Source organism: Myxocyprinus asiaticus, chromosome 29, assembly GCF_019703515.2.
Source record: "Myxocyprinus asiaticus isolate MX2 ecotype Aquarium Trade chromosome 29, UBuf_Myxa_2, whole genome shotgun sequence".
Lineage (NCBI taxonomy): Eukaryota > Metazoa > Chordata > Actinopteri > Cypriniformes > Catostomidae > Myxocyprinus > Myxocyprinus asiaticus.
The window spans coordinates 41,267,710-41,292,116 of record NC_059372.1 but is presented as its reverse complement, the minus strand read 5'-3'; the positions used below and the strand labels follow the sequence as shown (position 1 = coordinate 41,292,116).

Genomic DNA, 24,407 nt, shown 5'->3' with positions numbered 1-24,407 from the left:
AAGTGTAATTAAGCCTGAAATCATGATGATGCCTAGAGACAGCGAAATTGAGTTACATTTTGGTCCGTTCTCCCCCAAAACCAACATGAAGACTTCAGAAGACATTAATTAAACCACTGAAGTCATGTTGATTACTTTTATGCTGCCTTTATATTCTTTTTGGAGCTTCAAAGTTTTAGTCACCAGTCACTGGCATTGTCAGGACCTACAGAGCTGAGATATTCTTCTAAAAATCTTCATTTGTGTTCAGCAGAAGAAAGGAAGTCATACAAATCTGGGATGGCATGTGGGTGAGTAAATGATGAGAGAATTTTCATTTTTTGGGTGAACTACTGCTTTTAGTTTAGCCTGAGGTTCATGTGTTCCTCACATCAGTTATCCATGAGAGAGCGCTGCAATGCTTCCTGGATCATGGCTTGCTCATCGGTGGCATAATCCTGAGAAAATAAAGAGAAGGGGATTTTAAAAAAAAAGTAATGAAGTCATTTGTCAACAGCTTAAAGGAACAGTAAGTGATTCAGTAACTCGTGATAAAATAACTAGCCTCCTTCACGAACGAGGAACAGACAGTGATCATCTTAACAAATTGACAGTTTGAAGGTCATATCTGGCAAATGACATCACAGAGTTTAATAGCATTTTGGTGCTGATGTGTGAATGGTAGCAAAACGGATAAAAGATGGAAAGTTGTTGCATTTGTGAACAGCCGATATGGTACATTTACCAGAAAAGGCAATCCGGGAATTTCTACAGCAATTTGACCGGTTTCATGTGTGAAAGTGCCTAGTGTTTTTTTTTTTATCTTGTTTTAACACTGGAAAACCAGAACATGGAAATGTTTCAACCTACTTACCACAAAAGTATCATAAGAAAAAGCATGTCTTATTTTGAGGTGCTGAAAGAAGTCGGCACTCCTGTAATTCGGGTCACCCCAGGGCATGGATGCACAGATTGGACACACCTGCAGGAGTGGAGAAGTGACATTACACTGAGATTACTACATAATTTGACTAGGCTCAGCTCAACTCTACAAGGTGCCATTATTATGCCACACTACTAATAGAAATCTTATTATTACTAGGGATGCACCGATGTTTCCGCCATAAACGGACATGACAGTTGTGAAAACGGCACTTACGTATAGGTTACATAATGAGAGAAACCATTCAAAATGCTTTCAGGCCAGTACACTTGGACTTCTGAGACATCGGTATGATATCCATTAATGCTGCATGATTGATTGAATTAAGATTAAGATATGACCTTGTGCAATTACTAAACCTTAAAAGGCTGCATTTGAAAATAAAGTCTGGATTCAGCGCTTCAGTCAGCGGTGTGTGTGCAAGCAGCGCCCTGTAGCGTTCTGAACGGCAGTATCCATTATCTATTATGCCCTCGTGAGACCCGAGCATGACTTCTGTATGCATTTTCCATTTCATGCAAATACCAAGCTACAGAAAGTCTGATTTTTTTTTCATCAAATTGTTTATTATTTTTTCAGGAGTGTTGGTTATTCATGTTGAGATGTTACAGACATTACATCAGAAATTAGCATAAATAATTCTGATTCAATGTAATGGCCAGCATCATCCAATCACTGCCAACCATGTTACAATAAAATGATACATTATAAATTCTGAATCTATGTACTGATATCCATTGTCCCATGTCTGCCAAACATGTTGAGTGTTCCAAACATCATCTGCTGCCTGAAACTGAACTTTTGGTTGGATTTTAGGAGTGAATGCACTTAGCTGTAATGTTTTATCATATACAGTACATACATATAAAATGTGAATTCTGTTGTTTTGAACAGCAAAAAAAGAAGTGCAAAAATGTTTTAGAAGTACAAAATAACCTTTTTTTCCATATCAATCATCATGTTATCATATTTAGTTATTTTTTCTTTGTATCTTCTATTTATCTTTCATTGTGGCTCTCTTTAAAATGTTGGCCTGTCATGTGATGAACAGATCCAATCCATGTTAAATGGAAATTATTTATTGGTAGAACAGTAAAACTTTAGTACATCCTTGTACATTTTTAAAGCGTAATTCCAAAGTAAAACATGGATCTAATGACAAAATAAGGTAAGTGGTGAAATATCGGTGGGTGAACTATCCCTTTAACTATCCCAGTGCTATACAGTCATTGTTCAGTCCAGTTTACAATTGAACCTAAAGAAGGCCTCACCACTGGATGAGGGTCGTGGCTGTGTTTTGAGGTGCAGTGTTCCACTAGACCGTCCTGGTCAAAGTTCCTCTGGTTACAGTAGGGACAGGTGAATGTGAAGCGGTTCGGCACTGAACTAAAGAAAAGAAGGAACAAGAACCAATTGAAAATGGGTAACATAATCCCTGCTAATTTAGCGTATTGTGATTAAAGGTTTGTTTGGGGTTATTTTTTTCAAAATGGAAATATATATACAATACAATAGACAGTGCCCCGAAAAACTATTTGGACATTTACGCCACACTTAAAAAGACTGATTGTCATGGCGTTAGAGACCAAAATATCAATCACAGTGGCATTTATTTGAAAGAAACATACTTTTCAAACAAAACATTTCACAAGGAAGTTTGTTAGGTTTAAATGTTAAAAAGATCAATATACTGTTGCAAATAAAGTCAAGTCGAAGGACACTTTGTCAAATGTTGGAACATGTCCATAGTTAATGTGACGAACAACACCTGAACTAACTCCACACATTCACTAAAAAGCATCTTGGGATTAGTCAGACTAAGAAAAGTCTAGCATTAGAAAAGACTTTTAAATATCGCAAAGACATTTAGTCATTTATTAGTGTGATGCTTTCTGGGGCAAATGTATGTGTATGTACAGTTATATCACCTGACAATGGAAGGCTGCTTCTGGGAAATGGACTTCATACCCTCCTTGATATAGTCTTGATATTTGGAGCAGGTCCCTGTGTGATGTCTCATCTGGGACAAAGGAACCTACCAAAGGGTTGTGAAAGACAAACGTTTTTCAGTTAGGACCATCTATAAACATTAGTGCACAGTATTATAACATCATTTACATACTCACCTCATTTCCACAGCCTTTGCATGGCCCAAATGATTTGTCAATCAAGTCCTCCAAATGACCTGCTTTAGTCCACTGATGCAGATCAGACCTGCAGACTGCACACACTGGTTTCTGAGGCCGCAAGCATTCCTGAAGGCAACTTTGGCAGAATCTAACCAGAAGAGAGGGAGACATTTTAACAATGTTACATAACAGGTTTTCAAAGATTAAGAGCACTGGGTCTTAATGTTGAATGTGTAATTTTACAAAACGGATGCAATTTGTGTCCCTCATATACACATGTAAAAATGACTTTTACAATGAAAAGCTGAAGCCAACTGATTTTCTAAAGACAAATAACTTTCTTTAATTTTTTATTTTCCCTGATAGCACACGTACATCTCCCAGACGTCTATTTGATGTGTGTGTTTACATCTGGAAGACATAGTTTTTTAGGTTGTTTGTTCATCTGCAATACATCTAAAACATTCCCTCTTGGATGTCAAATAAACGTTTAGCAGATGTCTTTGAGATGTTTATTATTTAGAAAGTCTTTCAATCTGATCTTTTTAAGATGTTTAGCAGATGTTAATTAGATTGTGATGCTTTCCAGAAGAAAAGATCTGAAACAGATGTACTATCTGTAGGCTATCTGGGTAATAGTTTTTGGCCTGTCCCCACCCCAGTGTTCACTACAGATTTCTGTTTCTGCAGCGGGGGTGCCCCCGTTGAGCCATTTATATAACAAAATCAGTACAGCAGTTACTGTTGCAAATGTTTCTTAAACATCACGTTGTCATACGAACAACTTGTTAGTAATGATACTGATGGTGCGCTCACATCTTGTCGGAATAACGAGATTCCGACTAGAAATAAGCGTTCACGCCTTCATCGAACTTTTTTCTTACAACGGACTGACCAATGAGATACAAGCTAGAGTCGCTGCAGCTGCTCAATCCAACGGTTGGTGGCGCTAATCAACTGCCAAACACAAGTGCTTTGCACTTTTACCCATCTCATGCACAAAAACTCTGAATTCAATGCAAATATGCAGTAAATAAATAATACAGAAGCTGTAAACACATTCTTTCTTTTTAGAATATTGTAATTTGCTACCTCCAATTTTATATTATATTTGATGTTTTTTCTTAATGTACATTATGTAATATGTATATCACTGTGCCTGTTATATTCTCATGGCATTAAAAATAGCAGCGAGGTTCAGCAATTAGTTTGGACATAGCTTGTAGTAAAACATCCCATAAAAAGACTCTTTACATGCAATAATTTTCTGTAGACAAACAAATTGCAGAGCCTCACTGCTATTTTTATTGGAAGGATAATATAACCAAGTATTCCTGTAATGGTGCTCTTTTCTAACCATGCACAAGAAACCCTGAATTCAATACAAATATGCAATAATTAAGTACAGAAAAGACTGTATACTATACTTTTGTTCTTTATGTACATTATTTAGCGTGTATTTATAAAACTGTAACTTGTGTTACTTTATCCAGGCATTACAAAAAGAGGAGTTGGGTTCGGCAGTTTGTTTGGGATATACTCGTAGCCAAATACATGTGCAAATATAAATATGCAACAGTGCTCTTTATTCATCACACTTGCATAAAAACAGATTCTATATTCCTCTAAATGCACCAAGTACATGGAAAGAACATAATAAAACAGTTATGCCAAATTAGGTAAATAAATGCTTTAACAGCGTTCAATACATTAATTTCTAGCATTGACAGCTGAATGCTGAAGGGTCTGGGCAGGAAACTAGAATAAACATGTTTGCAGAACAGCAACAGCGCCGCCTACTGTACTGGGGTGAAATTTGTGAGTTTTTCATTTAATTTATAACAGTCTCGGTGTGAATAGACCTTTCGTCGGAAGTTCGTCTCATAAATTCATCATGGATTTTGTGTGAACAGGCCTTTAGAAACGAAAAACTGCTGACATGAACATGAATAATTACATTAATTCCAACACGACATGAACGCACCATGATCTTTCATTTCACAAATTTGAAGTATACAAAACAGCTCTTGCTTCATTTCTGAATGTAATGATAACTTCAGTTCAGTGAGTCAAATCAGGGCTCCAGACTAAAATTTGGGACCGGTAGCACCGGTTCCACCAAGTTCTACAGATGGTCAAACCAGCACCTGAGTTGGTCGCACCGTGGGGGGTCCATATAAAATGAAAATTATATGGACAAAAACTAATAATATTAAAAAATAAGTACATTTCCAATAAAAAATGCACATTCTGTCAACTGAAATTTTGTAAATGTACTGACATTACAAAAGTAATCTGTAAAACGTTAACACCCTTTTTTATGTTAGGCTAAATTAAAATACTTTGACATCGGAAATTAGTTCTTACTGATTAAAATACAGTCATCTGAAGACAAACAATGCCTTTTTAAAACTAGTTTAATCACAGACACATTTTCATAGAGGTTTTAAATAAATAATCAATGCCGAATCCGCAACCCATCTTTTCGCAGTGCTGTTTATGGGTGTGTTCAATTCTGAAGTAGTGTATTGACTTGGTACCGAAGTTTTGGTACTTCTGACAACACTACTGGAAAAAAAATTATAATAATAACAAAAAGGAAAACAGGATTTGGTAAAGAATAAAACAGATTTCAGTAGGGAGCTACTTAAAAACACTTAAGCAATGCATCATTGATTGAGAAACACTTGTAGCAAACATGCATTTCTTTTAATTTAACATTTACACTGAGAAGTCACTTTTTAAATAGGCTAAACAGGTGTGTTCAGCAGCACATTGTCACATTAGCATATTTATGCTGTCGTACCGAAATTGGTATCGAGAACCATGAAATTTCACTGGTATCGGTACCAACTACTGAAATTTTGGTACCGTGACAACACTATTTTCCAGAACTCCATGTTTTAGTTTAATTTAATTTCATCATCAAAATGGTGTCTAATCAGTTCATTCTTAAAACTTTTAACAAGTGAAACTATTTTTTTGGCCAAAGTTTTATTCAGCAGCACTCTTGCTTGGGATATATTGCTTCTTTATTATTATTATTGTTACAGTGAATATTACATTTTACTATACAGTTGTTAGTATATTTCTGTCACAGTTTCCTCAATTTTAGGGCTCTAGCTTATATTTTGAAACGTGCTTTATTATAATGTGTATTTTTTCCTGGAATCTTCACTTTCCGGAGAAACAGTTTGCGACACGGAGACTTTTAAGTCACGTCTGAAATCTCATCGCTTTACACCAGCCTTTGAGTCTGACAAATGAAATGTAGGACACAGTTTTGGAGTGTTTGTATTTTAGATTACATATGTGTTTGTGTATGTGGTAATTTTGAAATTTTATGTTTTAAACTGTATTACTGTGAAGCACTTTGGTCAACTCTGATGTTTTAAATGCGATATAAATAAAGTTGAGTTGAGATTAAAGTGCAAATGCTGTGATTTAATTAAATAAATATATAGTTTACATGTGCTGCGTGGTTCACAGTAGATAAGTGCTCTGCTCTGTCATCTGATACAACATGTTGTGAAATATTCTCAATATGTACGAGCGGTCAGATTTATACATTCATTCAAAGTACGCATCTCTTCCAAACTAAGATTGCAGCCTTTAGCAGTTTAATAAATCACACTAGGACATGTCACGATTTTAATTTGATCAGTTGTCCATTTCAGTGTAAGGAGTAACAGCACGTGCTCAAAATTAGCATTCTAAACCTGTTGGGTGTCAGTCATACTGCGCACTGGGTACCAGATTGAGTCGGTGCTTGGTACTACAGAAACACTGGTATCGTTACATCTTTTTTAATTATAGTATCGACTTGGTACCAAAGTACTTTTGACAACACTATTCTGAAGTTATCATCCTTATGTCCTATTCCCTTCAAAGACTTTACCATCCACTGTGAGAGCTTTGAAAGGCTAAAAGGTGCAGGGCTCAAAAATAAGGGTCATTTGGAACTCCCTTTTAAAGTGATTTTTATTGGAAATTATCTTACAGCATGACTATCATGATTGTTCTCCCTTGAAAGTGCCCTTCGTAGAGTGAGTTATGCCGTTTGGAATGCAGTCTTTGATAATCTGTGTGGCTGAGAGCTTGAGACCTGTCCACGTGTAATCACACATGCTCTGCGTTGTGACTGATCCAGGTAGAACTGTTTCGTTTTGCTTTTGGAAAGTTTGGATCAGAGAGTCGGCCAACTTTAAAGTCGTACCAGTGCGACCTCTTGCAAAGTTTAATCGCACTGTTTGGAAAGATGTTTTTTAATGAAGAAGAAATAATGCGGCCAGATGACCAGAAGCATACATAGATAAACAACCTCAGAGCTCATGGTAGGCCTGTTTTTAAAGGATTATAAGTTCCACTATGGAAAAAAATTAATGGGATTTCTACTGTCAAAACCAGACTGTTGTGCTCTGTTGAATTATGGCACTTGCATTATACATGATGAGGTCATGAAACAATAATGTTGCACCGTTCGCAATGTTAACAAGTCTGAATAGCAAAAAATAAATAAAAAAATCACATGAAATACGATTTACAAATAAGTTTCAAGCTACATTCATATGTGGTTTGAAATCCTATTCTAATCACATTTCTGGAAGTCTGTTTCAGTCTGATCACTCTGATCAGATCTCAAGCGGCTTTTTGCCGTATGTCACTTTTTCACGCTATGTAAAGACATGTTATACGTCACACATTGTTGAAGGAAACAGCGGAAATAAGCTGTGTGGTGGCAGAGTGTTGGTCTATCTAAGAATATTATTAATGGAATCATACCGCGTGCATTCTGAAGTTCAACAGCCACATTATTTCATTAAAGGTGGCTACCACACTAGTCCACCAGTCACTGCTAGTCTGTCTGGACCACTCTGAACTATGATACCAGCGGAGATGGCAGCACAAAATAAAGCAGCGCATGCCAGCCTCCCCCGTCTCTGCCGCTGCCTCATAACGCATAATCCAGCGGCGTAGCTACACATTGCCATGTTATAAGCTAAAAATCTCTATTCCATTTCCCTCCATGATGTTTTTTGAGGAATGACACAATGTCATTGCGTTCCAATTAGATATACAAAAAAATCTCATTTGGACTGACAGTCTGGCGCAATAGAAATCCGCTCATTGCCACTCACAACGCTAGGGAACAGCTTGCTCCGCCCTGCTGTCAATCCCACAATCCACTTCGCAAGCGTGGCACTTGGCTTCCATAGGAATTAATTGAAAACGCTCGCTCACTTTCGCTCACAACAAGCTAGTGGAAACGTACAGTTACTCGTGAGTTTGTCTTTTAAAATACCATTTAAAAGAACCAGTTCAAAAAGAGTAATTTTCTCATGAATCGCACTTCATTTGTCACGCTGTTTTTGCGTGCATCCCGAGAGGACAACTTAATACAAAGCGGAGTTTATACTTCGCATTGCATTCATTTTAGACAGCAAGATCACAACTTTTCTTATAAAAACATTACTTTTTCTGTGTATTCACTAGCCCTGTAGATTCAGTAGCAGTGGAGCGTCATTGCTGGAATGTGATACTGGAAACACTGCCCAACCCCTGAGTTTACAACTTAAAGGTGTGATACATTTTAACACTTGTATTACATTTTAGACCTCACTGACAAGCATATCTATTGTATGTCAGTCATAAACATAATTACTGTAAAATACTGTTCATTTTTATTATTTGTTATGCTTATATTACATCTGTTCATTTCTCAAAATGCATGAATAAAGTAGGCTTTTCCACAGATTTCTACTAGCCTTAGCTCTGTAACCAGTGGACCCTTACAAAAAAATCGAAACTAGCCACAAATTTGCTAGTTGTTATTTTCACATGTAAATGAGCTTGTGATTTGCCTTAAATGTTTGCCAGAAGTTTGTAGCTCTTCACCGTTAGTGGTGAACCTCTGGCAAACCTTTGGCAACAATGGACAATTTGCAGCGAACTCTCAATTTTTGTAAGGGGAATCTCATGCTACTATAGAGGACTTATTTCTGAGAAAATTTCAGACTCCTATCTGGTCCCCCACCAGAGATATTCAACCTGAAAGTGAGGAGAATTTAAAAAAAAAGTTCACTTTCTCGCCCCCATAAAAAAATTAAATAAAAAAAAAAGAGAAGTCTCAAACCTGAAATATTCTGCATGCACACTATACTTACCTAGGTACCCCCTTAAAAAAATTAAGACTGAGGCTCAAACACTTCCCATTATAAATTGACACTAAAAGTGGAACTTTGAGCAATCTTGAGCATTACATTAGCACTTAAGTTCTAAGTCTAAGGAACAAGAATGAGCATAATGTATATATATGTACATGTATCTTGTAATGTGCTCTAGAGATCAGTTTTTGTTCCAAGGAGCGAAGACCATCCTGAGCCGAGATATTGAGGTTTCCGTAAACAGCTGTATAACCACAATTTGTCATGTGCCATGACACAAAGATGGCTGTCCTGGTTAAACCAAGTAAAATAAAAATAAATAAAAAACTGGTGGTTTTGCAATACCAATACATAGAGGTAATCATTCCAAAAAAAAAAACAAATTGGACCATTTGAGATGGACTGACCCACTAGTAAACAATTTGAAATTAAAATAAATGGAGACCAGTTTAGGACCTAAGATATACACTTTCCATTACATATCCATTTAAATTTTAACCAAAAATCAAATACAATGTTGATTTAAAAAGTACACTATAAATTTGTGTGTCAACTACACATATATCACAAGCCATCCAGCACAGTGGATCTAAAGCTCGTTCAAGCACAGCCATAACAAACGACTAAGCACTACATCTCCCAGAAGTCCACACTGCAAAGTTTTCTTCACGAGAAGCAAAACTGAAAGTAACCTATTTATGTCAGCTGCGAAACTCAAATCACAACTACACTTCTGAAACATTGTTCGACACAAACATACTAATATTTAATAACATTCCATGCAAGCATTATATATGTTTTACTGAGCAACTGGATTACAATCGAAATACAAACTAATCAGCATGTCAATGGAGGAGTTACTGCTGTAAGGCACTAGATCTGAAAGATACTCACGTATGTCCGCATTGTGTGGTCATCGGACAGAGAAATATCTCCAGACACACGGGACACACAAACTGACCATCTCCGGCATCGTTTGCATCTGTTTGCTGGGTTGTTTTGAGCATGGCCATGTCTGCTGATCTGTGTTCCGTGTTCTTGAACTCCGGTGAGATTCACTGTAACACTGAAGCGGATGGGAGGAGCGATAACTCAGCTGATCCCACAACATTCACCGTACACAACACACACGAGTGATTACATTAATACAGCCCTACCTGACTGCACATGGAGGAAATTATGCTAAGAGGACATCCAGAGTAAACGAATGAGTGCAGGTATATCTCTGTTTCAAGTCTGTGTTGTCTTTTAAAGTAGTGTTTTGGTCGCGTTCAGGCTAGTGATGTCCGAATAACGAAAGAATCGTTCTGTTAAACCGGTTCTTTTTAATGTTTTGAACGAACCGATTCGAAAAGCGCTTGTGACTCAATCGACTGAAGCCGAAAAAACTAAAGCAGGTATGATGATGATGATGATGATGATGATGATGATTTAGCTGGTAGGAAATATCTGGCAAAATAAACAAATAAATAAAAACTCAGGGTCTGGAGTGGCAGCACCAAACTCATAACAGAAATATTTAAATCAATAAAATAAATAAATCAGTATTTTAACACAAAATAGAGCGCAACAGTGCCTGCCCATTTCCCAGCCGTTTTGGATCCGGAAGTATTTTCCCCATTAATTTCCCCATTGGAATTTCATCAAATCCTTCATTAAAGAAGCAATGAACCAAACCATCCGGTTCTGAGGCGTATCGCAACATTACTAACTGTGTTTTGAAGCAAAAAGAGTCTTTAAAAATCTGACAAAAAGACAAAGCTGTGTGTTAACTACACAGGCAATTAGGGATTCACTACAATCCCATGAAGCATTTCGAATGAACATTCTGTTTTAATTTTATTACAGAATATTCAGATATATGCTAAATATATAAGTGCGTCTTGGGCGGTTGCTGCATGGTGCGTTTGATTTATTTATTTTTTGGCCACGATCCTCTGATTGGTCGATCGTTTTCCTTCAGGATCATGGGAAGTGTAGTTCTTCATCGGAAATTCCATTAATAAACACTATTATTTTTTATAAATGAGGAAGAAATAATGCGGCCTGATGACCAGAAGCTTGCATAGATAAACAACATCAGAGCTCATGGTAGCCTGTTTTTAAAAGTGTATAATTTACCATTAAAGATCTATTCTGCTTTGGAAAAAATAAATGGGATTTTTACTTCCGATACCAGACTATTGTGCTCTGTTAAATTAAGACACTCACATTATACGTAATGAGGCCATGAAACAATAATGTAGCACCGTTCATAACGTTAATCGCGCAATAATGCTATTTAATCTACTATATTTAATAGCATGCAGTATACAGTGTAGTCCGGGGCGTAGATTCTTGGGGGAGGTAACCCCCCTTCACCACCACTATGTACCCCCCACCCAATAATAAAAACAAGCAAGTACAAGTACAACCCCCCAGTATTTATACCATGATCAATGAAAACAACCCCCTCTACGCCCTTGAGTGTAGTGCAAACAAGCTAGTGTTCTATTCTGAAGACATTTGACTCTAATGAATCGAATCATTTAACCGAGCCGACTCTCTGTAATGAATCGGACATCACAGCGCCAGTTCTGGCCGCGGGAGCGCGCAGGAAGAGAGGTCTTGTGGCGCATGCGCAGTGCGGCAGTGGGGATTTCCAGCGGAACATGATGTTAAGAGGCGTTGGATGCTGCTGGTGAAGAGAGTGGCTCGTTAATGATGCTGCCCAGCGCTACATGACACTGAGCGGGCATGTTTCGATGAAAGTCTTATTTTGATCGACACAGGTAGAGCAGTAATGGGAGAATGGTGTACGGTTGATCTGTGTTGCGTGTGTGGGTTTAAAGGGCCCTGCAGCTGCGCTAATGTTAGCAGTGCTTTGCTAACTGCTTCCTATGGCTGTCATAAATGATGTTTAAAGATTCAGAGAAAATGATTGACTGTCTCTTTAACGGAACCTGTTTGAGAGATCATATCGGACTGACGGGTGCTTTGACAGATATATTCACAGGCAGACTGTCAGATTAGCGTCGTGGCTGACACACGTCACTGTTTATGTCACTGTTGCAGTGAAATGCAGACACATAATGTTAATTATTAACACTTTACCACCTTCTCTGTGAACCATGATGGGCGTAGATGTCATTTGTCATACTTCCCCTGTTCAGTTAGGTGTTGTGAGTGGGATATGTTGAGATGATGATGATGATGTTGATGTCTCTTAATATGTAGATGTAAAGCTTGTCTTGTGTTATTATTCTTGCAGCAGCTCGAGGTGACAGCATGTATTGTCATATTTATTGATGGGATTTCTGTTTGAAGGATGAATGTTCAAATGACTGTCCTTTCAGATTGTTGTATGTAATGCAACTTTTATTCATAGTTTCTGTTAAAACAGTGTAAATATGGGGGAACTCAATTGTCAATCTAAATCACTGGCTTTGTACTGTTCAGAATCACTGTAGTCCCCAAACTGTACATATGCACATACAGTACGCATGCAGCTTTATACTGAGCTCTCTCACAATCTGTATCTATATTAGGAATACATTTGTCTGGATTTAAGTATTTGAGAACTGCTGTCCTCTTCTTTATTAATAATACTATGAAAACCATCTGAAAAACTAAACAGGCTTTTTTTTAGGTATAGTTTGTGGGTTAGTTTCTAAATGTCTCTTGAATATGTGTGGTTTCATACTGTTGGTTGCCAATAACTTACCACACAAAAAAAAATACATTGTGGTCGGCACAGACCATATTCATCGATGTTTCAGTTCGCGTTTAGTGCAGGTGTGGTCATATTTTATTTTACCTTGCGTATTTTTGTTCATGGTTGGTAGCATGTCACATAACCTGTCCATGTTTGCATATGGCTAATTGGCTATAGGGTCATTCTGTGTACACTCAACCAGATGTCCCCTGCTCAACATGGTGTTATTGATCATTTTAGAGTTATCAAAAAGAATTCAGAAGAAACAGGTGTTGTAAATAAATCAAGGACTGTTTCTAGTTTCAATATTATTTGTACTTTAGATCCTTGTTTTGTTGAACAAGGAAAAACTAGCTTCATACCATGTGACCCACATTTGGTTTTCAACTATTGAAAATGGGTCAAATGTAGCAATTTATGGATGGAGCAGCAATCAGCATGTTTACATGCACAAGCTTACACCAATTATGCTTTATAAGCCACCATTGTGTGTGGTCATGTAGCTAATTGCCTTAAACGGTTTTCTTTTGTCACGGTAATGTCATAAGCGATTTGAGCAAAAAAACGATCTGCACACGTAGATTTTGCCCATTACCCTGGTTTCGCATTGCATGTAAACACCTTTACCGGCGTTCCTAGTGGCTGATCTGATGTAAAGAATGTTTTGTGTGCATGATTGTTTACATTTTTGATGTCATAAGCAGAGAATAACCTGATGATTTCAAATCTCATGTAAACGCGGTTTTCTTGCATTGTCAGATTTCTTAAGTAAGCTGATTTTTGGTAGCCATCAGCGTAAACGCCCTATATCTCCGGAATTTAACCATATTGCGCCTTAAAAATTAAGATACTGAAAGTAAAGTTTGTTCTGAACCAGAATCTAAAAGGATATTAAGATATTTTTTTTTATACTTACGGAGAAACTTTGGAAAAACAACACTAAATAAAATATATATATGTAAGTAAAAAACATTTGCACTTACCTGGAGCTTAGAAACACAGAAACCCATTCTGACAGGATTAGGGTAATGCACATATATAAACTCTGAGTCTAAATAAAGGCTATCACATTTTTATAATTTCACATGTTATTATTCAGAAAAACAAAAGTGAAAGTTGGCTTTTTATAAAATGCGCTCTGCCCTTGTTCAGAGATTTAAAGCACAACCACAAATACCAGTCTGATAAGCTTCAGAGTTTCTTGTACCGCTTCACATTTGCTTTCCATTATAAAAGCAGATCCTCATCTGTTGGGCTGTATGACTCCAACAAAAACCGAATATCAATAGAGTAGAATTCAATAAGAATAAAAAATATTACAAGTACTGCTAGTGTTACACTAGGCTTTACTTTCAAAACACAGACACAATCATATCTTCTTCTCTCATCCAACACCTGGACGACACTTCCACAGCACCCCACAGTGGACTGTTTTAAATAGTCGAATAGCTGGTGCAGAACGAGTGCTTGATTAGTCGATTACTCTTGCACATCCCTAGCGAAAAGATTGTTTGTTTTTTTCCATTTTTGGACTCAAATCATTGGCATATAATGCAACAAGGGGTGCAGAAGTCAATTGATTTAAGTAATAAACCTACCAATCTCTGTGTAAAGATAAAATAATGACGCTGCCATCTTTTTAAGGTTATTTTTTGACCTGTAGTTTTGCTCAAATCACTGGTGAAAATTGTCATTTTGACCCCCCACAAAAGAATAGATTACTCGGTAAATATTGATCCATGGTATTCAATATGTTATATTTCAACAATATTTATGTTCATCTTCCTTCAGAAAAAATATTAACAAAATCAAAAATTGCAGCTGGGGAAGTTTCTAAAATTAGCTTGATTTGACATGGAATAACCCTATAGCTTCTAACAAGTGACAGATGAAGCTCCACAGAGTTGGAATTGACACACAGCCTTTGACATCAACAACAAAAGATATGGAAAGCATTTGAACCACAGAACTGCTGATATAGAGGACCTGTATACTCCATTTATACAATTGACTGTTTACTCAAACATCCACATATAACACAAATATTTGATTTTTCAGTGCAACATTTTAGTGTTATGGTCTGATTTGGTCTATGGTGGCACAGCCACAGATGCAGAGACTGAGACAAGCCCACACTCATTATATTGCTCCCTGAATGTGTTGTGAGGCCCACTGCTGTTATTCAAAGATATATTGTTGTTATGTCGTTGCAGCAGCTGGCAGCAGTGAACATGGAGTTCTTAATGCACAAACCTTGACCTTGAACCCACTGCAAGGTGGGAAAGCCTGGCAGTGAGAGCACTTCTTCCATCCAGCCCACCTCTTATGTCATGTTGCTCCTCATGAGGCGTTTTGGCTAATGAGGCACCCAAAGATGCCCGCCACTGCAGAAAATAGCCCTTAGCAAGGCATCCAACCGAATTATCCCAAGCACACCTTCACTTTCATTATTCATTCCCTGTTCTGCCACAATCCTTTGGAGGATGATCGCTTGCTGATTTTTCCTCACCAGACTTCACCATTCTCCCTGGTCTTCTGGTGTCCAGTGGGAGAAAGGTCTTGGGATGGCAAGGGCTGCCATCTAAAGAAGCTTCTGAATTGTGGGATGAGATTGCAAGCTACACAGCCCACTGCCACCAATGGATGCCAAGCTGCGAGAAGACCTGTTCCGCAGGTATGTGGTGTCTCTGGAGAAACAGCTTGAGGAAGGAGATGGTGAAGGAGGAGTAGACAAGCAAGGAGCTACGACTGAGGAGGCACTGATTTCTACAGCAACAGCACTGCTGGGCTCATACCAGTCGGATCCAGGGCAACGCTTTCACTTGGTGCGGTTCTATGACATAGCTGAGAACTCGCTACGGACTCAGAGGGGCACAAACCTGCAGACTTTGGAGATGGCCTTTGCAACAATGGAAACCATCTGTACCAACTTGCTGCTCTTTCCATGGAAGAAAGAGTTCCGTTGCATAAAGGTGAGTCAACATCTGAATAATGGCAGAATTTTCATGTTTGGGAGGATTATTATTTTATACAGGATGGAAATACACTCACCGACCACTTTATTAGAGACACCTGTACATCTTGAGTTGTTTGTAAATGTCTAGAGTGCACGCCAGTGTGTCTAAGCCGTTTTCACACTTTTTGTTGAGATGAGCTCGCTCCACGCAACAACAAACACTGCACGAGCTATGATGTCCATCTCAACTGACTACCGGAATACCAGACATTTAGAACATGTGATCGCTGATGATGTACTGTTGATGAATTAATGCTCATGTTTAATTAAAAATCTTCTCTTTGTAGTGTTTATATTGTAATGCATTGTGAATTATTGTAAAAGTGCATCATTTGTTTTTCCATTATCTGGTTGTAAGAGCGCATGGGAGTTCAGATTTTTCGAATTAAGAGCCGCTGATGTATTCCGGGCTTGTGTTTAATTGGCTAATTGCATATGATGACCATGTTTAATTTCTAGTTTAGTGAGTGTGGGCATAGCCACTGGTTTTGAGGTGTTTACAGAATCTACCAAAGATCACCACTACCAATGTACTGTAAATCATATCATTCAAACCTCCTCTTGGGCACCAAGGAGTTAACAGGAAAATAGATTTCAAATGTATGTATGCAGTAACATCGATGACTATAAAGGCAAGAAATGATAACCATAGAAATAAATATCAGAAACAACAGTAGCTCATCTGTGGGCGTTAGTTTCTGTGAAAATGAATAAATAATGCTAGGCTTGGATACAGATTCAGTAAGCTTTACAATTTTAAGTTGGATGCATTGTAGAGTAAATAATGTCATAGAAAGTTATTGCCGGACAATAACCAACACTTTATAATATTATTAAGTTGCAAGTTCTGTTAATGCAACACTTCTGATTTCACATATGCAGCTATATTAAACATTTTATATATATTATGTATTTTCTAACACATTACAGTATAATTCATTTTGTTAACATTGATTAATGCATTCTGTATAACAAACTAGGGTCAGAAATGAACGTTTTCATTAAGGGTCAATATTTTCCACATGGAATTGATTTCCAGTGGCATTTTGTTTCTTTATAAGGGCAGTTTTTTTTTTTTTTCTATCCTTATAAAATGACCTGTCATCCTTTTGTCAAATACCTCAATTGTATCAGTTAATTTAAATAATGAGATGTTTCAATAACTCTATGATCGCATGAGCTCTACACATAATTATGTGCATTGTGACTGAAACATATTCCAGATGAACTTTTTTTACACATTCACGTATTTTCAAATATTTTGGCTATTAAATTAACAGCTTACAAAATGAATATAATAAAAAGAGATTATTAAAAAAAACGTATCAACTCCATGCAAATTGATTAAATCAAGCCAAAAACATAAACTTTTCACAATTAACATTAGTCTGTTATGAATCATACACTAAAAGTGGTTAATGTTCTGTATAAGTACTACTGCATCATTAATACAATTTTATTTAACATTAGGGCTATTTAAAATATCCAGATTATTTTTGCTTATATTATTATTAAGTACATTGTAGCATTTAGTTACATTATATTTAGTGTTTTCTCAGACCTGATTAACTTACTAAATATACAGTATAGCATCCATTCATCCCGCTTTTTGGCCTCTAGCAGGTGAGGAGGTTTTTCAGACGTATGGACAGAGAAGTATAGCACAGGGAGCCATAGTGTTACTCACAAGGAAAGTTTATTTTAAATAAGAGGAGCAAGCGGTCACAAAATTTAGTGCTGAACATGACGTCGAACTGTTAAGGAGCGAGAGAAGCGGTGTGCCCTTCTGTGCAGGTAGACGGTGCGAGGATCTGCAACTAACTCATCTGCACGACAGATGGCGTGTAACAAATAATGTTCAGCGATGTATGTATTTGTTACTATGTTAGATGTTATTATTAAAACAACTGGAACTCATTGCAGGGGCATTTCTGTAAATTTCGGTGGTATTTTTGCCCCAAGCCCCCTTTAAATCCTGACCCTGTAATAAACTAACCATTAAAAAACCATTTTTACAGCATTTATCTAGGTTAATGTTTCATTTCAATATACTATTGTTTATTGTTAATTACTGTTGGTTCATAAAATATTACCTAATGATAATTTATACAACTTGAAATTTTAAACATGTATTAGCCTAGTATACGTAGAAATTAACATTAACCAAGATTAATAAATGCTGTAAAAGTATTGTTCATTGTTATTTTACATCAGCTGTTGTCTTTACTAATGTTCTTTTATAGAACCTTATTGTAAAGTGTAACCCACAATTTTAACACTATTTACTTCATACCACTGGTCAGCTCATTGCTGCTGGCAAGAGGCATGCAAAAATGTAACAATCTCCTGCCGCTGATAGATCACTATCACAACCACCAAAACAAAATCTACACCACACTTTAAATCTACACCTAGATTAAACAGCCTCTTGTAGGCTTTTCAGCATAATTTAAAAAGTAAAGCAATTTTGAGGCACAAAATGAGTCATGAAACAACAAATTTGAAAAGGTTACATCCAAAAATGTTAAAATGTTGTTTTGGCCAACAAATATTGTAATTCATGCATTTTATAAATTTATGACATTTACTCATGTGACAACATGCCCTGACCTGACTTTCATGAAAAATAATTTTGTGTTAAGAACACACGTAAACCTTTCAGTAAAAATCTGCCTTCATAATAACTTGCCCAAATGTTGTGATGGTTCGCTTGTTTACCCAAGAGCTATAACAAATATTTACTTTGGCAGGTAGAATTCACACAAAAATATTCTAATTTACGAGGGTTTTTTGAGCCAGGCATTTGAAACCAGCGTACAAAGCCATTGCTAGAGAAAACACACATTTGCGCAATTGGACTTTTGATTCCAAATCTCATTGTTACTGAGAAATAGCCCTTGTGACAACAAGTCCCAGTATATCATGATAACAGTATATATCATAATATGGTTATTTTCATTTGAAATTCAACAACAAAATAGTTTATTAAGTAACCGTATGGTAGTGCATTTTGGATAATCCATTATTTTAACTTGATGGCTGCAAACTAAAAAATAAAGATTATTTATACACATGAATGATGAGTCTGACAGCATTATATACTTTTATATTGCATGTACACTTGTGGCCAAAAGTTTGGAATAATGTACAGATTTTGCTCTTATGGAAAGAAATTTGTACTTTTATTCACCAAATTGGCATTAAACTGATCACAATGTATAGTCAGGACATTAATAACATGAAAAATCACTATTACAATTTGAAAAACAATTTCAGAATTTCTTAAACTACTTCAAAGAGTTCTCATCAAAAAATCCTCCATGTGCAGCAATGACAGCTTTGCAGATCCTTGGCATTCTAGCTGTCAGTTTGTCCAGATACTCGGGTGACATTTCACCCCACACTTCCTGTAGCACTTGCCATAGATGTGGCTGTCTTGTCGGGCACTTCTCCTTACAGTCTAGCTGATCCCACAAAAGCTCAATGGGGTTAAGATCCATAACACACTTTTCCAATTATCTGTTGTCCAATGTCTGTTTCTTTGCCCACTCTAACCTTTTCTTTTTGTTTTTCTGTTTCAAAAGAGGCTTTTTCTTTGCAATTCTTCCCATAAGGCCTGCACCCCTGAGTCTTCTCTTTACTGTTGTACATGAAACTGGTGTTGAGCGGGTAGAATTCAATGAAGCTGTCAGCTGAGGACATGTGAGCGTCTATTTCTCAAACTAGAGACTCTGATGTACTTATCCTCTTGTTTAGTTGTACATCTGGCCTTCCACATCTCTTTCTGTCCTTGTTATAACCAGTTGTCCTTTGTCTTTGAAGACTGTAGTGTACACCTTTTGTATGAAATCTTCAGTTTTTTTGGCAATTTCAAGCATTGTATAGCCTTCATTCCTCAAAACAATGATTGACTGGTGAGTTTCTAGAGAAAGCTGTTTCTTTTTTGCCATTTTTGACCTAATATTGACCTTAAGACATGCCAGTCTATTGCACACTGTGGCAACTCAAAAACAAACACAATGTTAAGCTTCATTTAACGAACCAAATAGCTTTCAACTGTGTTTGATATAACGGCAAGTGATTTTTCTAGAACCAAATTAGCAATTTAGCATGATTACCTTAGATAAGGTGTTGGAGTGATGGCTGCTGGAAATGGGGCCTGTTTAGATTTGATCAAAAATGACTTTTTTCAAATAGTGATGGTGCTGTTTTTAACATCAGTAATGTCCTGACTATACTTTGTGATCAGTTGAATGCCACTTTGGTGAATTAAAGTACCAATTTCCTTCTGAAACAGCAAAATCTGTACATTATTCCAAACTTTTGGCCGCCAGTGTATAAAGCACTATGATCCTAATAAAGTGCCCGACGTGGTCTTCTGCTGTTGTAGCCCATCTGCCTCAAGATTTGGTGTGTTGTGCATTCTGAGATGCTATTCTGCTCACTACAGTTGTACAGAGGGGTTATCTGAGTTACCGTAGCCTTTCTGTCAGCTTGAACCAGTCTGGCCATTCTCCGTTGACCTGTCTCATCAACAAGGCGTTTCCATCCACAGAACTGCCGCTCACTGGATGTTTTTTGTTTTTGGCACCATTCTGATTAAACACTAGAGACTGTTGTGAGTGAAAATCACAGGAGATCAGCAGTTACAGAAATACTCAAACCAGCACGTATGGCACCAGCAATCATGCTATGGTCCAGATCACTAAGATCTAATTTTTTTCCCCATTCTGATGGTTGATGTGAACATTAACTGATGCTCCTGACCCGTATCTGCATGATTTTATGTACGGCACTGCTGCCACATAATTGGCTGATTAGATAATTGCATAAATAAGTAGGTTGACAGGTGATCCTAATAAAGTGCACAGTGAGTGTATCTTCTATCATAAAGTTTCTTGGTTTGGTGTGTGATATGATATGAGACAGCGTGAATGAAACATGTCAGAATTCTCTTGCTTTGAGAGTTTACTGACATTTATTTTGCTTTTGCAGACATTCACAGGGCCGTATGTGTACCAGTTGCAATCGGTGATATGTGACGCAGACCTGCATTCACTGCTGCGTTCCATGGGCTATTCAAGAGACCAGGAACTTCAGTATCATGTTAGGGACCATCCAGGCGGATCTACCCACCTTCGACAGTTGGCCTTCGAACTGCTCCTCACCCAGGCTGAATGCCGTTTACTTGCTGAGGTGGTTTCTATGTCTCGGGGTTCAGCCTCGGAGCTGGAGGCTGTTGAGGTGAGAAGGAGCACCAGGGAAGATGCTGCAGGGTGTGCGGATGCCCTTCGCCGACAGGATAGCCTTAGAGGTGACTTGGCCCGCCTGTCGGTGCGGCCAGTAGATATCGAACGCGCCCACCTCAGGCGAAGCAGTCGGCCGTACAAGTCGGTGGACGTTACCGACAGTGCAGGACACTGGCACCAAGCCAGCAAGCCAGTGCTAAAGACATCGCTCAGCCTGCGCAAAGAGCCATTATTTGTCGACACAGAAGAGGACATAAAGGATGAAATCATCCGACCTAACCTCTCGCTTTACCCCGTGGCAGCCCCAACATCTTACAGCCCTGTCGCCGACTTCTTCCCTATTCAGTCACCCCCGTCCGAGCCATACTCCTGCCACTTGTCCTCCCTGGATGAGGTGGACTTGTACACTGAGCGGGGCTTGGGTGGGCATCAGACGCCCTCTAGGCCTCCTAGCCGGGAGCCGCGAGAAGCCCGGGACAGTTGGGTTCTGAAGGGGCACGTGATGAAGTGCCAAGGCTGTGGCATGGGCTGCCCTTCGCTTTCATCTTGCCAGAGGTGCGACATGATCCTGTGTCCGTCCTGCCACACCGTGGAACCTGCACCTTGTTGCGGCTTCCAGGATTACTCGAAAACTTCCCGCCCTCTGGACGTCTACATGCACATGAAGGAGAAGCTGTCTGTCTACTCTAACGCCCACTCCCACACTCACCCTAATCCCCACCCACTTCCCCACACCCAGTCCCACTCGCTGTTGCTGGACAAAGCTGTGATGAGCACCAAGCTGTTTCCCAGTAAATCCGTGGGTCCCAGTGCCAGTCCGGTGGTCAGCTCCGGCAGCAGTGTCGCAGGTGAGCGTTTGGGTGTGAGTGGCTCCCGCTGCGGCTTTTGCAACAAGCCAGGGGCCTCTCACACTTGCGTGAACTGCTCCAAGGTGTCATGCGACACGTGCATGAACCTTTACGCCAGTGATGTTTGCACCCGCAAAAGCCATAACTTTGTGCCCAATCACCAACTCAATTTCAAATCCAGCACCATATCTCACCTCGTATATCGATAGACCAGGAACAATGCTACAGTTGTGCACTACACCTTCTATCTCTGCATTTCCACCCTCCGTTTTTATTTGACCTTTTTCTGCTTCCTTTCTCAGTTGACAATTGTTTGGTTTTGGTCATGTGATCTTGCACTGCATTTCCTGTCCCTCGGTAGCTCTACTTTATCAAGAAGCAAGCAGAAAATGGGGAAAAAGCTCTGTGATCAGAGAAATCTATCCAGTATCAATGTTTGAAAACATGCAGCGCATTGGAACTGTGAATGTTTATCAGAGACTTCTCCTTGTAATTAAATCAAAGAACTTTTAAAACTTGAACAACAGAAAAAAATAACATTACACTGGAAGTAAATAGTATATATTTTGAATTGTGGCGCTATACATTTACGCAAGACTGTTTGTCTAGAGGCGGACTGGTTTTCCTAGGTGGATGGGGTTTCAGTTGTGAGACTGTAGTTGTTGTTAAGTCACTACATTGAGTCCTGACAAGAAATGCCTTGTGGGTTTACCCCTATGAAGTCAGCCTAAGCTGTTAAAAATGCTGCTGAAAGTAAAACCAGGAGGGGGCGTTTCTGGCCACTAACATATTGTGCAAGCACCATGAAACTGCCCGTGCTCATTAAATGCAAAGTTAATGCATGTATGAGTATGTCAATAGAAGTTTTTCGTCCTCAGTCAGATTTTTCTTTACATTATCACAATCTGTTTAGTTAAGGGTGTAATTAATTGAAAATGAACATCATTTATTATGCTACTACACTGGCTTTCTTCAGAAACGGTTTCAAAATTAATGTGTTATGTTTCATGAGTTAATTTGATTATTAATTCATTATACAGTAAATGTATGATTGTTTGTACACAGAGCAGTCATTAACTAAAGTATTACTACTGGGCAAATCTCACAAAGTAATGTCTGGGTTATGTTTAACCCCATAATAAATAATAAAAAAATAAAAGAAATTATATTTTGCGTGAAGGAAATTAAACCTATTTTTAGGACCATAATTATTATTATTATTATTTTATAAGCATGTTAAATTCAGTACAACAAACACTACCATGATACTTTTAATTGTGTTTTACTGTAATGTATTTTCACATTACACTTTTTTTTTTTTTGCATTTTTCACCTTAGTGATACTTAAAAGAAAAAAAAATGTAAATTTCTTTATTCAACACATATTTTTTTTTATTTTGGGATGAAATATATGGAGCGCCTTACATGGAAAGAATTTATTTTCTGAAATAGTTTTACTTTTATTAATCCCTAATGAAAATTAACCTTGGTTTTGCTACAGTAAACATAGTTGAACTATGGTATTTGTAGTAAAACTATAACCACAACCATTATCATGTTTTTACTACAGTTACCATATTTTAACCTTGATATTCAATGGTTGTTTTAAGAACCATGGTTTTAAAAACCACATACTGTGTACCACAAATTAACCATGGTGTGACTATAGTAAAATTAACCATGTTTTTTGGGCAGAATGTTTATTTTTTACCATAGTTTTTCCTGTATTACTATGGATTCACCACAAAAATCATGGTTAAAACACGGGTACTGTAATAAAACCATGTTACATTTTGCAGTTATGGTTTTAATACAAATACAATAGTTGAACTATAGTTACTGTAGTAAAGCCATGGTAAATTTTCATAAGGGATGCATAAGGATTAGTTCACCCAAAAATTTAAATTCAGTCTTTGTTTACTCACCTCTGTGTTATTATAACCTCATATGTCTTTCTTTTTCTTAACACAAAGGGAGAAATAAAAAAAAATTGTGCTCAGTGATGTCATACAATGGCAGTTTGTGGTGATTTATCTCTTTAAGCTTCAAAAGGACACAATAGTATAATTCAGAAGTCTAATAAATTATTGTATGTGACTCATGTCTTGTTCTGAAGGAATATGATAAGGTTTGATAAGAAACAAACCGAAATCGAATGTATTATTAAGCGAAACTCTTCACCGACCGTTGGTCTCCTGTGCGCCTTCATGAGTGTGCACGTGAGCTTTAGAGCTTCTTGCATGTGAGCAGCAGTAGTTACGCTGCCACTTGCAAGGTGGGGCATTCAAGCGAAAACTCATTTTGTTTTGCTTCAACAGGACGACCAGCGATATTAACTACAGAAAACACAATATAGCTGCATACAAACCAGAGAACTTACAAACA

At 37.8% G+C, this 24,407-nt stretch overlaps 2 protein-coding genes across 10 annotated transcripts in view; one reads left to right on the top strand and one right to left on the bottom strand.

The window, feature by feature from the left end:
• Nucleotides 1-257: 257 nt before the first annotated feature.
• On the bottom strand, nt 258-10,365 carry LOC127419754 (E3 ubiquitin-protein ligase RNF114-like). The gene is made up of 6 exons (XM_051661447.1): nt 10,110-10,365; nt 3,049-3,199; nt 2,851-2,957; nt 2,194-2,308; nt 854-961; nt 258-437 (listed from the first exon to the last, which is right to left on the bottom strand). The coding sequence occupies exons 1-6, from the start codon at nt 10,226-10,228 to the stop codon at nt 372-374; spliced, it is 666 nt and encodes a 221-aa protein (XP_051517407.1). The 5' UTR covers nt 10,229-10,365; the 3' UTR covers nt 258-371.
• Nucleotides 10,294-24,407, top strand: part of LOC127419752 (spermatogenesis-associated protein 2-like) — a 118,640-nt gene continuing 104,526 nt past the window's right edge. For 6 of the 9 annotated variants that reach the window (XR_007893719.1, XM_051661443.1, XM_051661440.1 and 3 more), the window contains exons 1-3: nt 11,855-11,986; nt 15,126-15,881; nt 20,921-22,022. Coding sequence is in view for 8 of the 9 variants with exons in the window: in XM_051661443.1 (XP_051517403.1) it covers nt 15,549-15,881; nt 20,921-22,022 (1,435 nt within the window). In the remaining variant the exon portion in view is untranslated. Of the gene's footprint in view, nt 10,433-11,847; nt 11,987-15,122; nt 15,882-20,920; nt 23,298-24,407 lie in introns of those variants that run through there. The other 3 variants (XM_051661438.1, XM_051661437.1, XM_051661436.1) reach the window with 3 other exon arrangements.